Below are 16,736 nucleotides of genomic sequence, written 5' to 3'. Positions count from 1 at the left end.
GCTACATGGCGCCCAACGTTGGTGGTCTTCTATCATGACACTCGAGTAGTATATCATTCAATCCTTAACCCCTTCACTGTTGTTTCCGGAAAACGGTGGTGTCGGAAAAAACCTACCTATTTTTTAAATAGGTCTATTCAAGCTTGATTCTTTCTAAAACGGTTTCCTTGAATTACTACCCAGTTGTGCTACAAAGTTTACTTTGTTTTTCTACATTCCTGTGCTGTCATGGCCAATCCTGTGGACATTCCGCAGCATTGTCGCATTGTGGTACGCAATCATTTGCTGATTTACAATGTACCCGTGGAAGGCTTGGCTGTGATAATGGTGATGAGTGCGGAAGTGGCTTACCCATACGAACTCTTTTATTCGTGGGTGACTTTTCCGGCTGTGGACGCTAATTCTGGTGTGTTCCACACTTACACTCCCTCTCCTGTACCGAATGAATATACTACTTACAGGGCACAGGAAGTACCTATTGATACTTGGCAGCATCGCGTTTGGTTTGGTGGCGTCCTACCCCATTCTTTGACCGCTCCGAGGTTAGGTCCTTTGTCCATTCCAGGTGCAAATTGGCCTGTTTTGGCTGGATTTACTCCTCATTCTCTACACGGCAATTGTACCCTTGCTGAAATTCGTAGACTACATGTAGTCTCTATTGCCGTGATTCGAGCTTTAGTGCAATACATAGCCCGTAATCTTCCGGGTGGACCCCCAGGGGGTGCGGCGCTTCTGGCCGGACAGGGCGGTTTGAAGCTCAGTCCCGTGATGGTCAATGCTGTAATGGGCAGGCGTCCCCAGGAAAAGGATGATTTTCCTTTCTGGCTTGCCGATAAATTTGACCAGCTGGAAGCTGTATTTCCTAATACGACTCCTGGTGAAAAACACAGGATTCTGACACTTAGTTTGCCAAAAGATTTGGGGCCTGAACTCGGTGACTGTGAGACCTGGGGTAAGACATTTGCGGCGGTCTATGCGAGGTGTTACGGCACTCAGTCTATGGCTGTCCTGCCTACAGGCCTTAAGCGTGTTCAAGATGATCACGGACCGGAGGCTGTGGTTGAATTGGGTATGCTCCTGTGTGGCACCTTTGATGTGGTTTGCGATCTCATTCTTGCTAATGTCAAGGGGGATGCAGTGAACTTTCAGGTGGCTAATGCTTTGGCGGCGATTCCCGATGCCGAGAAACCCCGACAGTTAGCGAGGATTATTGTGGCGGCCTATAAAACCGTGGGTCGCAATAGTAGGGGTCTCAAACCTTTTTCTGTTAAAGAGAAAAAGCAACCCCAAGGGCAGAATTCGGAAACAGAAGTTCAGCCCAAGTCCAAAAAACAAAATTGGCCTAAAAAACAAAAACAGGGAAAGCAACAGCAACAACAAAAGACACAGGAATCTCGTCCTGCGTCTCCGTTACCTGCGCAAACAGAACGTGTTTATGACTTGCGCGATCGCGCGAAGATTAAATCACCTGACCGATTTCAGGTTTCTGATCAACGCTCTCCTCGTTCCTTTCAGTACTCATCGGCCTCGACGACCGGTGGTGGAGGAGGCGGAAGGGGACGGGGAGGTCAGCAAGGACATGACCAGCCCCGCCCGAAAGACGGTGCAGGAAAGCAGGACGGCTCAACGCCGAAGAGACCGCAGTTTGCCAAGAAGAAAGTCACGTCATTAACAGCGCATCGATATGCCACAGATAGTGAGAACGCGGCTTCGGAATCTGACATGGGCTCTGACCTTGCTGGACAGCGCGGCGGAGATTACCATTGTGAGAGAGGCCCTGCGTCCACTACTGAAGGTGACAGCGACTGATATTTATGTTGTGATAGAAACAGCTGATACAAGAGTTGCTCCCCCTGATAGACTTTATGAAATTGTCCTGTTAATCGAAGGTGACATACAACGTACCATCAAAGGGGTATTTTGGGAAAATCTTTAGTCTACGTATGACATTTTGCTTTCGCAGGCTGACTGGCCCCCACCTTTTGTTCTCGCAGCTCCGCGAGGGGAGGAGGTGATCCTCCCCAGTTTCGCGCACACAGTCTCGAAGGAGCATGCACTGAATTTTGCAGAAGAGTGGGCTAAGGCTCTAGCACCGGCTCTGTACCGTACACATTGTGATTGGGATAAATTATCTCCAAACCACGAGATTCCTTTACGGTCTCAGCCACAGCCTCAACCTCAATATCCCATTCGGCGTGAAGCCAAGGCTTCCGTCGCGGCAATACTTGAGCAATTGGAATATTAGGGAGTGATTGAAACATGTGTGTCACCAATGAATAACCCTCTTTTTACTGTGACCAAGCCCGACGGTTCATATCGTTTGGTATTGGATTACCGGCATTTAAACTCGCATTGCCGTACCTGTGCAGTACAGAATACTCACGGCGCTGCCTTAGTGGATAGTCTTGTGCGTAAGCGTTTCTAAGACCACGCTTGACATTTCCAACGGTTTTTATGCCCATCGATTGGATGATCTAAGTTCCCAATGGACCTCCTTTACTTGCGGCGGTGTTTAAAAACAATTTCGGCGTTTGCCTATGGGCTATAAGAATAGTCCTGGGATTTTTACTGCCCGCATAGTCTCTCTTTGGGAGAGAATCGACCCGGATGCATGCTCGTATGTGGATGACATTTATCTCACAGACGACGAACTTTGGGAGCATCTGTGTCGAGTAAACAGCTTAATTTGTAACTTTGCAGACATGGGTTACAAATTCAACTTTGTAAAATCGCACATTGCAGAGTACACAGTGTTGTTCTTGGGCTACGAGCTCAACAATGAAGGTAGAGGTTTGGCTCCTCACTTCCTAGAGAAATGCGCACAACTGCGCGCTCCGACAACGCTGAAAAAATTACAGTCTTTACTGGGTTTCCTAAATTTCGGAAGAACATACATTCCGGAATATGCCCAACGTATCAAGCCTTTGTATGCTTTGATACAACCAAATTTTTCCAAATCATGCTGGCTGCCTGAGCACTCGGCTATTTTGCAATCTTTGCAGGCTGATCTGCTCGCTTCTAAATTCTTACTGACTCATGATAACCACATCAACCTGGTGATAAGAATCTTCCCTGGGACGGTGGGTTTCACGTACCTTACTTTTAATGAAGGAGACACCGTACCTATTGCTTACAAGTCACACTTGTACACTTTGGCTGAAATGCGATTTTCCACTGTGGAAAAAGTTTTAACGGCTGTGCAGATGGCAATTCTTAAAGAACGTGCCCTGTCACAGGGAAAACGCATGTTGGTTGTTATCCCGTGTCCTGCTTTAGAAGCAGTTACGAAAGCCAGTGTACCGAATTCCAAAGCTTTGCACCCTCGGTGGATTCAATGGGCGGCTTCACTGACATCCTCGGATGTCACATTTGTGTTTGACGCCTCCCTAAGGTCGCAGGAGTACTTACAGTATGAATTTGTTCATCCGGCTCCTTTAGCGATGCGACCTTTGGAGGATTTCCATTGCATCATTTACACTGATGGTTCGGCGCAGGTTGTGCATGGCTCTAAACATGCCCACGTTTCCGCATGCGCCATTGTGGTCGGTGCCATGGTGAACGATGAGTTCAAGTCCAGAGTTGTGCACACGCAGACTCTAGGGGACTGCACCGCACAATTGGCGGAGCTTCGTGCTCTGTTACTCGCGTTAGAGTACGCAGATCCTAGTGTGAGGACTCTTATTGTGAGTGATTCCTATTACTGTGTCCAGTCTTACAATGAAAACTTGTTCTTTTGGATTCAAAATGACTTTCGTGATTCCAAGGGTAGCACAATAAAACATAAAATGATCTGGGTTCGAGTGGCTGAGCTCAAAGAGCAGTTGCCACTCGTGTTTGTGATTCATACTCTCGGCCATCAGCGTGTTGGAGTCCACGCTGTGGGTAACTCGCTTGCTGATGAGGCAGCAAAATCAGCGGTATCTACATATTTAGTTGCAGCAGTTACACGGTCCAAAAGTAAGATTGATGATGACATCTTGGCGGCAGTTGCTGCCACTGAGAAGGGAGGTAAACATCCTACGGGGTTCCCTTCGAAGTACACATACCACTTAAGTCCTGATAAGGTTCCTTATGTGAAAATTCCTGAAGTTGGAGAACGGTTGATTCCCAACTCAGATCGCAGGGCTACCTTGATTACAGCGGCGCATGAAGGTGTGGCGTCTGCGCATGCGGGCGTCTCAGCCACTGTAGCTCAATTACAACAACGTTTCTGGTGGCGGGGACTGTACAAACAGACGCGCGACTATGTCCTTCGATGTGACATTTGCCAGCAGATTAAACCTTCGACTGCTGCGCGTCCGCCACAGACACAGTTGTACATATCTAATAAACCACTAGGTTGCGTTTATTTAAATCACTGCAGTCCTTTTTCTTCTGATACTTCGTATAAGTACATCTTAGTAGCAGTTGATTCATGCACATGCTTTGTGTGGGTATGGCCCCATCGCAGCGCTGATTCACGGACTGTCATAAGAGATTTGCGTGTCTTTGTAGGGATTTTTGCCTGTGGTACCTTCCATTCAGATCAGGGTCCGGCTTTCGCCTCTAAGGCGTATAAGAATGCCATGACTTCGATGGGGGTCCAAGTCAAGTTTTCGTCTCCCTACAGACCTGAGGGTAACAGTGTAGTGGAACGAATGAACCGTGACTTAAAGCAATCATTGACAGCTCGAGTTATAGGCACTGGCAGAAACTGGCTGGCCCACCTCAATGGCGTGCAGCGTGCTCTTAATAATCTCCCTAGAAGGTCTCTGGGTAGACGGACCCCATACGAAATGCTCTTTGGTATCAAGATGTTTGTCCCGGACCTTGACGGTCTAGATGACGTGGCCCAAGCCACAACCTTTGACGTAGATGAACATTTCAATGTTTTACAGGATCTACAAAAGACCAGAGACAGTCTTTCAAAGGAAAATTTTCCCTCCACATCGGATGATGCATTGCAGATCCCGGTAGTAGGCTGGCTACCCCAAGTTGGAGAACTGGTTCGAGAGAAGATCGATAACCAGAAAGAATTTGGTCCTTCATATCGAGCTCCGGTTCCTGTGCTTGGCGTGAAGGGCACAAGAACAGTCATTTTACCTCCACTTCCAGGTCGTAAGGAAAACAGGTTTATCTCTATTGACAATGTCAAGATACACAGAGTGGCCGATTCTTCTTAGTATGACTCCGGCGGTCTCATATCCTTCGATTGTGAGAAATTTTGTTTTGGCCACTACTTCTAATGCTGAACCTGAAGTGGCCCTTGAGATGCCTGCTGTTTCCAGTCCTTTATTAAGTACTTTACCTGGTGATAACGTTGATAACCTTGATTACACTTACCCAACTGACTTATCGATGCCTGATTTGCAAACACGTTTGGCCACAGAATCCAGATTCTCTTTTGACACTGTTTCACATAATTCAAAAAAGCCCTCTCGCTTTGCAATTTATGCCACTTTGTTTAAAAAAAAAATTTGATCCCCCCTTGGACATATATTTGGCTGGTACATTTTTCAATTTAACTTTTTATGTCAATTGGTTTTGTGTTTTATTTTTTTTTGGTCTTGTCGATGGACAATATGTCGAGGAAGGAACATGCATTCGGCATCTTAATAGAACTTTGGCCCCCCTTTCCTCGTCACATTCAGCACACAGACTGAAGAGAGACTTGAATTTTGTTAACATCACTGCTTGGCCTGTTCTTGATGGGATTGTGTAGGATGCGGTTAAATTTCAAATCCATGGCCCTACTGAAGTTGTTAATGTCCCTAATGTGCTCAGGGTAAACATGGGAGATGTGGTGAAACAAAACATACGTTCTGATGATTGGGATGTTCAGGCCGTAGAAGCATTATTCTCTGATTTGAAATATTATGCTGCCTTTGATGCTGAAGATTTATACTTAGATTCTGCTAATTATGGTGAATTATTTTGCTTCCAACATTTTGGCAACCATTATCTGCATAAAACAAGTTCCAGAAGGGGTATTGTAAATTACACACAGTGGGAACATTGCCCAGCTCCTTTACAAGGCAGTTCGAGTACTTTCTTGAAAAAGTACACTTATTTTACCGACTTTAATCAGTCCAAACCTGAGTCTTTTTATTTTAAAATGACACAGAAGTCCATGTCCAAGGTTAGACTTACCGATAATAAATGATTGTATTCGAAGTCCTTTCTAGACAAGTTAGCTGTAGAGGGCTACGAGCTATGGAAGGAAACCATTGACCTTAAATCTGTTTGGGGTTCTAAAAATTGGCAGGTACAAGGCACTGAGGCTTTGCACCATGCATGTCTCAGCCCAAATCATATGTTGTTTTTAAATTCTACCATTTCTCAAACAACATGCTTTGGATTGGCTACTTCTAAAAAATGAAATACACCTACTGTCCCTGATTTAGAAGAATATTCTGGTTGGAATAATATTACACAGTTTTCCATTAGGGAATTGCAAGCTCTATTGCAAAATGCGTCCTTTAACATTTCCAATTTGGATCCAAAGGGTTGGCTGATTAGGCACAGAAGTTCTGATTCATGCCATCGTCGTTTTCTGGGTTTAGCTGACGGGTTTACACAAGTCAGGCCTGATCCCCGTTTTGATACTGACCATTCTGTCACCACTCATTCAGTTGGCAAATTATATCAGAATTGGCTGAAACATCTACCTTGGCTGCGGTTAAACTGCATCTATCTAAGCTCACTGATTTTTTTATTTATAAATATGTTTTTATTGCAGATTCACAAACAAACAGTGAAATAATTCGACCTTCCCATCCTTGATCATTATAAGGCACAGTTCAGTAACAAAACTGCACACAGCCATTCAGTCCACATCCCGGAGGCCGGGCGGCGTTCGTGCCCAATCCGTTAGAGATATCAAGGAAACCACCTCACAGAGGTATCCGGTCAACAACACAATTTAGTATCTGCTTTTCTATAACTCCTAACCCCCTTCCTAATACAATCATCCGAATACAGTGTTCCAAAAATAGTGAATAATGTCAGTTCCAATGCAGCTCGCTCCATCCACTCATACGTCGGAACTCCCCTGTTCGAGATCTCCCCAGCTCCCAACAGTTAACCAATCTACACGTTTGTTGAAGATCTGTTCCATGGGCGCCCCTTCATTCACCTATATCTGAGTCTAGTTTCTGCTTACATCCTTCCACTATCTGTATCGGACCCCTAGTAACCCTCCCCTTATCCCTCCCCCCTCAACTGCTGCTGATGTGGGCCATAATCCTATGTACTCAATCAAATCTGCACTACCTGAAGGATCCATACATACATATCTTTGTGTCTCATAATCTAAGCTCACTGATGATGTAGATTTAAACGATTTCGTAAAAGGCCCGGCTAGTGGTAGATCTAAAAGATGGATATATGCGATTTACAATGAAATCTGGAAGACGTCACAAATTGAGGCTGCTACACGTCTTAGAGCTATTGATCAAGCTAATTTAGAAAAGGTGCTTGCAGTTGTAGATAATAGTATTAACATGCTTTCTTCCCGCATTTACACGTTAAATAATATTGTGTCTTCTGTTGTTGATATGTTATGTTATGTTATGTTATTTTTATTTATACAGCGCACAGCTGCCCCAGCCAAGGGGCGTCCTGGCGCTATGAGGAGACAGACACAACACAACATCAAAGAGAGAAGGGTAAAGAAAAATCCAAGCCTTTAAACAAACAGAAGCGTTTTGATGGCGCGCCTGAACTGGAGAAGGTCGTCTATAGCCCGGATCTCACAGGGAAGAAGATTCCACCACTTCGCATATAACACTCGAAAGGAGCGGCCGCCAGTTCTGCTCAACCTGAAGCGGGGAACCACTGCTAAATTCTGGCCTAACGCTCTCAATGCTCGCAGGGGGACATAAGGAGTTAAAAGATTAGCCAGAATTTGGGGAGACATGCCTTTGAGAATTTTAAATGCCGGGCAGAGCACTTTAAATTCAATCCTCTGCTTAACAGGGAGCCAATGGAGCGAGTGCAGCGTTTTTGCTACCGAGCACCGCCTAGGCAGACCTACCACTACTCTGGCTGCGGCGTTTTGCACTCGCTGCAGCCGGGTAAGTTCCGACTGATTTAAGCCCGGCCAGGAGCTAGCTGGCATAGTCCACCCGGGACAGTACTGATGCCTGAACCACCAGCTGTCTGGTGGGGGCATCAAAAAATTTCAATATGGGCCTAAGACCTCTAATGATGCCATAGCAAGAGGCCGCCACCCTCTTGGTGTGGCAGGTAAAGCTAAGTGTTGAATCTAGCCAAACCCCAAGATTTTTTGCTGGGGGTCGCGTAACTTGTCTGTGTTATACCATGGTCAGAATCAATTGCGTTCCATTATGCAATTTGCGTGGACCCTGCAGATGCTTAAGTCTGGAAAGGTGCCTTGGATATACATGAACGTGTCCTCTCTCTTTGCCCCGTTTAATTTGACTGACAAGCAGCGCATGCTTTCGATGCGGGATGCATCTTTTTCCATGTTACACATTGAAAGGTTAGAGTTTTTACCGTTCTCTGTGGCAGAAGCCACTGCTGCAACGAGGCTTATCCATGGGTTAATTACATTACCGTTTGCTTTGTACAAATTTACAAATTGTATGCGATATATCGCGATAGGCAGATATGAACCGCTAGGTAGTTCGTTTCTCCATGAGGCGTGGTCGCTTCCATTCACTTATCGAAGCCTGAAAGATGAAAAGGAAGTTTATCTTAAAGGGGAGGAGTGCACAGAAACACCAGATCACTCATTGATATGTAGACACATTCAATTGCACGGTTCTTGTAACCAGGACCGGCCAAATTTAGCCTGTGTTTTGAAAGGTACTCCTGTTCCCGCAATCGTTCCTACTTTCACATTACTGGCAAACAGCAGTTATTTACTTTTGAATAACGAAGACTGTTGTGGGTTAATTAGAGATATCGCTTTTGTGGTAACAGTATCGGAACGTGTTGTGTGTTGCAAAAACGTTCTGTATCCTCCTACACATGGGAATTCAGATGTTTCCATCTGGCCGCGAATCCCAACCTTGACGGCAGAGTTCAATGGTATGAGTAGAATAAGAGCCCTTTTGTCTCAAAGGGAGGTGGCCCTGAGTTCGGCTCGTGAAACATTTGTCCTTCACATAGCTAACACGCGCACAGAAGTGCAGGCGCTATTGAATACTGATTTGCCATTGCATTTCAGCGAGCTGATTCATCAAATCTTTAATGCCTCCTCCACTTCTGGCCTCTCACACTTTTTTAAAATAGTTAGCAGTGGTCTTGTGACTTCCTTTGAGAAGATATTTGGAGTAATCACTGCTTTCTTTCATTCTATGTTTTCGAGCCTATTTGGTGGTTTTCCTGTTTTGCTGGCGCTGGTTGCAGGCGTTCTGGTGATATTTTGTTTTATTAAAAATGGATGCCCATCTTATGTTATGCGCCGCACAGCCCCACCTGGCACTGGTGACCTGACCTGACCTGGTCAGAGCCGATCGCTCCTCCCGCCGCGTTGCCCAACCCGAGGGTGCCCGGTATCCGCCGCCGCTGCCAGTTTGTATCTGCCCCTTATATCTGTATTGTGCCAGTATTCGTTTTTGCATCGTCCTCTGATAGTATTGTGCCTGTAATTGTTTTTTAGCATCGTCCTCTGTGCCCCTGATCGTATTGTGCCTGTAATTGTTTTTTAGCATTGTCCTCTGTGCCCCTGATCGTATTGTGCCTGTATTGTTTTTGCATCATCCTCTGCTGTGCCCATGATCGCTCCTGTGCCTCCACCGCCATCCCACCCCGCTCCCTGCCGCTGCTCCCCCGTGGGCCCACCCCTGCTCCCTCCAGCATCACCGCTCCCCTCCCCACTCGCCACCCCGCTCCCGCCTCCCAGCTGCTCCTCCCTCCCATTGAACTCAAAAGGTGGTGTCCGCGAGGCGGGGAGCTGTGACCTGACCTGGTCAGAGCCGGTCGCTCCTCCCGCCGCGTGGCCCACCCCGAGGGTGCCCGGTATCCGCCGCCGCTGCCGCTGCCAGTTTGTATCTGCCCCCTCATATCTGTATTGTGCCAGTATTCGTTTTTGCATCGTCCTCTATAGTATTGTGCCTGTAATTGTTTTTTAGCATCGTCCTCTGTGCCCCTGATCGTATTGTGCCTGTAATTGTTTTTAGCATCGTCCTCTGTGCCCCTGATCGTATTGTGCCTGTATTTGCTTCTTAGCATCGTCCTCTGTGCCCCTGATCGTATTGTGCCTGTATTGTTTTTGCATCGTCCTCTGCTGTGCCCCTGATCGCTCCTGTGCCTCCACCGCCGACCCACCCCGCTCCCTGACGCTGCTCCCCCGCGGCCCCACCCCCGCTCCCTCCAGCATCACCGCTCCCCTCCCCACCCCGCTCCCGCCTCCCATCTGCTCCTCCCTCGCTCCGCCCCACAACTCTCCACTTATGGCAGAGTCCGCGCAGCGTTCACGCGCAGCGGGCGCGCCGATGGTGCGCCGAAGGCACGCCAAAGGCAAGCCCGTCTACGCCCATCCACGCCTGGCCCGTGCCCAGTGCCAGACCTCCTGGCCCCCGCAGAAGTCACCCCACCCGCCGGACATACAGCGCCGCCACCCTCAACGCACTCATCACCAGCCGGACCCCCGGCTGCCACTGAGCCACCCCAGGACGCACCCACGGACCCTTCACCTGTCAACCCTGCAAGTTCTCCTGCATCCGGACCTTCACCGCACCCGCCAAGCCGAGCACCAACAACAACCACCTGAGGTGCATCCTGCTCAACACCCGCTCCGTCCACAGACACGCCGTGGAACTATGGAACCTGCTCGACACCACATCTCCAGACGTCGCCTTCCTCACGGAAACTTGGATGAACACCTCCTCAGCGCCCGACATCGCCATCGCCATCCCGGACGGATACAAGATCACCCGGAGGGACCGCGTCAACCAGACAGGAGGAGGCATCGCCATCGTCCACAAGAACACCATCCGCATCACGACCAACTCCGACGACACCCTCACAGCCGCCGAACATCTTCACTTCCAGATACACACCGACCCCAAGACCACTCTCAGAGGAACCCTCATCTACAGACCCCCAGGACCCCGCACACAATTCAGCGAAGACATCGCAGACTTCATCAGCCCACACGCCCTCCCCTCCGCTGACTACATTCTCCTAGGGGACCTCAACTTCCACCTGGAGAACAACAACGACAACAACACCACCACCCTGCTGGACAACCTCGCCAACCTCGGACTCAAGCAACTGGTAAACACCCCCACCCACTACGCCGGACACATGCTCGACCCAATCTTCTCCTCCAGCAAGTACATCTCCTTCAGCCACTCCATCGGACTCCACTGGACAGACCACAGCTGCGTCCACTTCAGCTTCAGAAAGACCACAACTCACCACCTCCCACAACAGGTTCCCCGCAGGAGCTGGAACAAGATCACCACGGACCAGCTCACCACATCACTGAACCAGAACCCTCCCACCAGATCTACGGACCCCAACCAAGCAGCCAACACCTCACACAGTGGATCACCAACTGCGCTGATGACCTCGCACCCCAGAAAAACCATCCCAGCAAGCCCGGAAGCAAGAGAGCCTCCTGGTTCAACGATGGCCTCAAGAACTCCAAGAAAAACTGCCGCACCCTCGAGAAAGCCTGGTGAAAAACCCCGACCACAGACAACATGACCGCCCTCAAGAACGCCACCCGCAAACACCACCAGCTGATACATACCACCAAGAAGTCAGCATACAAGGATCGACTAGACAACAACGCACACAACAGCAAGGAACTCTTCAGCATCGTCAAGGAGCTCTCCAACCCCAGCGCCGGAAACGACGACATCACCCCCTCACAAGACCTCTGTGACTCACTCGCCTCGTACTTCCACAGCAAGATCGCAGAAATACACAACAGCTTCGGCAAACAGTCCACGCACCCAACCCCAGAACCAACGCCCCCACCACCACCCTCTGCGCCTGGACCCCGGTCAGCACCGAAGACACCATCCACACGATGAACACCATCCACTCCGGATCACCAACCGACCCATGCCCCCACCACATCTTCAACAAGGCCGACTCCGCCATCGCACCCCACCTCCGGGACATCATCAACTGCTCCTTCAACACCGCCACCTTCCCGGAGAGCTGGTGCATGCCGAACTCAGCGCCCTCCTGAAGAAACAATCAGCAAACCCCACCGACCTCAAGAACTACCGCCCCATCTCGCTCCTCCCGTTTCCCGCCAAAGTCATCCAGAAGACCGTCAACAGACAGCTTGCTACCTTCCTCGAGACGAACGCATCCCTCGACCACTCACAGTCCGGCTTCTGAGCCAACCACAGCACCGAGACCGCCCTCATCGCTGCCACGGACGACATTCGAACCCTGCTCGACAATGGGGAAACAGCGGCCCTCATCCTCCTGGACCTCTCTGCAGCGTTCAATACTGTCTGCCACAGCACCCTAGTACAACGCCTCAGCAACGTCGGTATCCAAGAGAAGGCACTGGAGTGGATCATCTCGTTCCTCGCCGGAAGAACCCAGAGAGTCCGCCTCCCCCCGTTCAGATCCGAGGCCACCGAAATCATCTGCGGCGTACCGTAAGGATCATCACTCAGCCCCACCCTCTTCAACGTCTACATGAGCCCCCTCGTAGCCATCGCACGCCAACACAACCTCAACATCATCTCCTACGCCGACGACACCCAGCTGATCCTCTCCCTCACCAACGACCCTGCCACCGCCAGAACCAACCTACACGAAGGGATGAAAGAAGTAGCCGAGTGGATGAAGAACAGCCGCCTGAAACTGAACTCAGACCAGACGGAAGTCCTCATCCTGGGATCATCACCCTCCGCCTGGGACGACTCCTGGTGGCCCCGGCCCTAGGCAATGCACCCAATCCTACGGACCATGCACGCAACCTGGGCTTCATCCTGGACTCCTCCCTCTCAATGACCAGACAAGTCAACGCAGTCTCATCATCGTGTTTCAACATCCTACGAATGCTCCGGAAGATCTTCCGATGGATCCCCACCGAAACCAGGAAGACTGTCACCCAAGCACTCGTCACCAGCCGACTGGACTACGGAAACACCCTCTACACCGGAACCACAGCCAAGCTGCAGAAAAGACTCCAACGCATCCAGAACGCCTCCGCACGACTCATCCTAGACATCCCCCGACACAGCCACATCTCCGGACACCTGAGAGACCTGCACTGGCTCCCCGTCAGCAAGAGAATCACGTTCCGTCTCCTCACCCATGCACACAAGGCCCTCAACGACCTGGGACCCAGGTACCTGAACAACCGCCTGACCTTCTACACTCCCACCCGCCAACTGCGTTCGACCAACTAAGCCCTCGCCACGGTTCCACGCATTCGAAGAGCCACCATGGGAGGAAGATCCTTCTCCTACCTGGCAGACAAGACTTGGAACTCCCTTCCCATCCACCTCCGCCGCACCCAAGACCACCTCTCCTTCAGGAAACAACTCAAGACCTGGCTGTTCGAGCAGTAGCGGACCCCTCTCCCCCAAGCACTTTGAGACCCTCTGGGTGAGTAGCGCGCTATACAAATTTCTTGATTGATTGATTGATTGACTGTTTCGCAACCGGATGCTTGAATACTATGGCACACTGCTGCTTGCGACTTTAAGCACGGCATTTGGATTATCGTTTCGATTTTCCTATTTCACATGTGTCCAGCCTGTGTTTCATTGCCTGAGCTGCGATTTTGACTGGGCCCTTGATTTGTGTCTCTGCAAGACGGTGTCTCCTGACGTCGATTTTAATCACCTGATGAGTCCCGTAGTTACTCACGAGTTGGTTTGTTCTGGAGAAAGGATTATGGCCTTGGCAGCGATGCATGGACTAATGGGTCATTGGAACATACTCGCAGCAGCACAAGATTTCTTGGCACAGAGCTATATTGAGAACCCGACGAGTTGTCCTCTGATGATGCTAGAGGCTCCGGTGCTGGAGGAGCACGTATGTTCTTTCCCACTAATGAATTGGATGGCTGAACTGTTTTCGGATGATGAGTGATTTCATGCTGGAGGCAGTTGCTGCATATTTTGCATATTCAGTCCTGTCCTAAAAGCCTTTGAAACTTTTGCTAATAGCACGTTCCTGATTACAAATTTTTTTACAAACTCAGACCTATTGACTTGAGTGAAAGTGAGCCATAGATTGGCAAGTTGGGAACTTTTTAATTGACCTCTGTAAGGCCTTTTCACCAGATTTTGGAAATTACCCTAGCTCATTATTATTGAACTCTGCTTTCATGATGTGCCCCTATTCTGGTCTTATCTTACCTTATTTTGTCCGTGCTCGGATCATTGGGGGGTGTCATATAGTTACTGCTTACCTATATACCGTGTTAAGTTAGCATGAGCTTATTAAATGTTTAAACGCCATTTTTCCTTTTGCTGCTTTTGCACACGACACATAATTGTTATTTTAGCTTTCAACCTAGAAGAGCGTTATGATTTACATGAGAATAATATGTTATTGCTCTGATATCAGCTTTGCTTGGTAAAATATGTCTGTACAGTGAGTGCTGAAGCCTCCAAGGATAACTCGACACAGTGTTGTTGTGAGGTCTGATCTTCGCACCTTCCTAGACATAACATGAATGCAGCTGCTGCCAAAATCTGGCTTTACGCGCGTTTTATATTGCTTTGCTTAGAGCACACGATACACACTTGATGGTGCTTCGCATGCAGAGAGCTGGTGGAAGATGATGTGATCCTCTGCCACTGAGATCTTGAGGTATGGGCCTGCCCTGCTAAAACCAAAAGAGACCTTCATAGATATAATATCCTATGCCAGTTAGGGAGGGTGAGAATTAGGTGTTGTTAACTCCTATTCATTTCAGACTTTTAGCATGCTGGCACCTTTCGCATTCTATGGACTAGTAACTATGCTGATAACTTTGTTTCTTACAATATGTTTGCTTGTATTATATAAGATACTGCGTTTGAGAACCCTGCATTAGTAAATAAATATTTCAAATATGCACGTGTCCTCTTTTACTCCACGTTCTGGTTTGAAATGATTGTATAGCGAAAGAGTGTTCATGTGTTCCACGTTACCTGAGGTATTCTAAGTTCATGTTTTGGTTTGTCTAAACATTGGGAGTTTGTTATGACCAATGAGACACTGTAGCTAGCTCGGTAAGGGGATTTTGGGTACTGAGGTTCCAAATCTCTATGCACAGTTCTGTAGGAGAACGGAATTCCCGCTACACCATAGGGACTCCCTCTCAAAGCTCACTGATCTTGTCTTTGACCCTCCATTGGAGATGCAGCAGACTCATCACATTGGCTCACCACGACAGGATCCCTCCGGCACCTCGTTGTCTGCTTCCTACAGCATATACAAGCCTGGCAACTGCTGTCATGGTCCATACACATATGAAGGACACGAGTTCCGGTTGGCTGCAGACTTCTACAGGGAGAGCAACAACTGCTGCAAAGCCTTTCTCTGTCTCCAGCCCCATCTCCATCAGCTGGTTTCTTAAAACACGCCCACCTGTGGTTCACCAAGGATGTGTCCTCAAGAGAATTCTTCAACCCGGAGGACCTGCGCCACTTCCTGGATTGACTCTCCTCGCATGACATGGAAACCTCCTCTATGGCTGCGGAGGACCACCACCCGTCACCGATCTCCCTACCTGCCTCCTCCAGCAGTAATTGGTGGAATAATGGCAGCTTCCGACATCGGGCAGGGACCTCGACAGGAAGGCATACTCCCAGGACAGAACCCAAACCTTTCAGGCAGTGGCTGCACTCACGCGGGCCAGGCCAGGGACAATTCGGGCTCTCCCATGAAACCTACCTTCACCGCAGAGTGAGCACCTGAGGACTGCCAACCAATGTCGAACATGGCACAGTGGATGTGCTGTAACAGGATCGCTGGGGCCTGCAGAAGATGGATGGCTGAGTATTGCCATTCCTATTTCATTGCCTGTTTATTTCATTGCTTGTTTGCTATGTTTGTGACTATTGTGTGCTATGTGCAATACGAGCTACCCTTCCCCAATTTCCCAGTGGACTCACTGTCTGACCTCCACACGTGCCGTCGAGTTGGTCCCAAGGCTTGGGACGGTTTTGCGACACAGTTTGTCTCTTTATTTTCCACTCCCCCATTAGTTTAGTTGCTTTGATGCTGTTGGAACCCTGAGTCGCATTGTTGCTTAGTTCACCAGGATGTGCTGGATTGCCTGTTCATACCCGCTGTTCATTGTCCCCATGACTGCATGGCATGTTGGTATCATTGGCCTCCCCCTTCTCCCCTATCGAGTGGGGCTGCCCCCCTTCATGCTCACCATACCGCCCTCTCCAGGGGGCCTGCCGCCGCTCTGACAGAGACTGCCCTTTGTCATGCTACCGGGGGCTGATCACCCCACACACACTGATCCTTTATAACCCCTGACTACTACATTGATTTGGATGCCATGACCTCCTGGCGGGTGTGATAGGCCCTCACCCCACACCAAGCTGTTCTACTCGCCCCAACAGTCCCCGATGACTGCTCTTAGCCCCTGCACAACTCAGACTGCCCTGCCTCCCTGAAGGGGTCCTCTCAGTGCACTATCTCCACAAGTCTAGAGCTGCAGCGCACAGTACAGTGCTCCCCACACTGCGCTTCTCCCATGCAGCCTACCCAGACTCCTTCCACCATCCCCTCTACCTTTTTCCCCCTCGATATGTCTCTTGGTGCCCCTGGATAGCCCGTTTCCCACACCAGCTGGT

General features: G+C 49.3%; 1 protein-coding gene across 1 annotated transcript; it reads left to right on the top strand.

Annotated features, from left to right (window-relative positions):
- Positions 1-3,203: 3,203 nt before the first annotated feature.
- LOC144820264 (uncharacterized) lies at positions 3,204-15,502 on the top strand. Its single transcript, XM_078677852.1, has 2 exons — positions 3,204-4,433; positions 15,284-15,502. Exons 1-2 carry the CDS (start codon positions 3,204-3,206, stop codon positions 15,500-15,502), a joined length of 1,449 nt encoding a protein of 482 aa, XP_078533978.1.
- Positions 15,503-16,736: the final 1,234 nt, after the last annotated feature.

This window comes from Lissotriton helveticus, chromosome 2_1 (assembly GCF_964261635.1).
Source record: "Lissotriton helveticus chromosome 2_1, aLisHel1.1, whole genome shotgun sequence".
Classification (NCBI taxonomy): Eukaryota; Metazoa; Chordata; class Amphibia; order Caudata; family Salamandridae; genus Lissotriton; species Lissotriton helveticus.
The sequence above is the reverse complement of the archived record's forward strand: the minus strand, read 5'-3'. Positions and strand labels throughout refer to the sequence as shown.

What these genes read in the sequence shown, in the direction of transcription:
- LOC144820264 (XM_078677852.1), top strand. Translation starts at nt 3,204, where the DNA reads ATGGCAATTCTTAAAGAACGTGCCCTGTCACAGGGAAAACGCATGTTG. An exon ending in CATGCACATGCTTTGTGTGG is followed by an intron (nt 4,434 to 15,283) that starts GTATGGCCCCAT and finishes CCTCCATTGGAG; the next exon opens with ATGCAGCAGACTCATCACAT.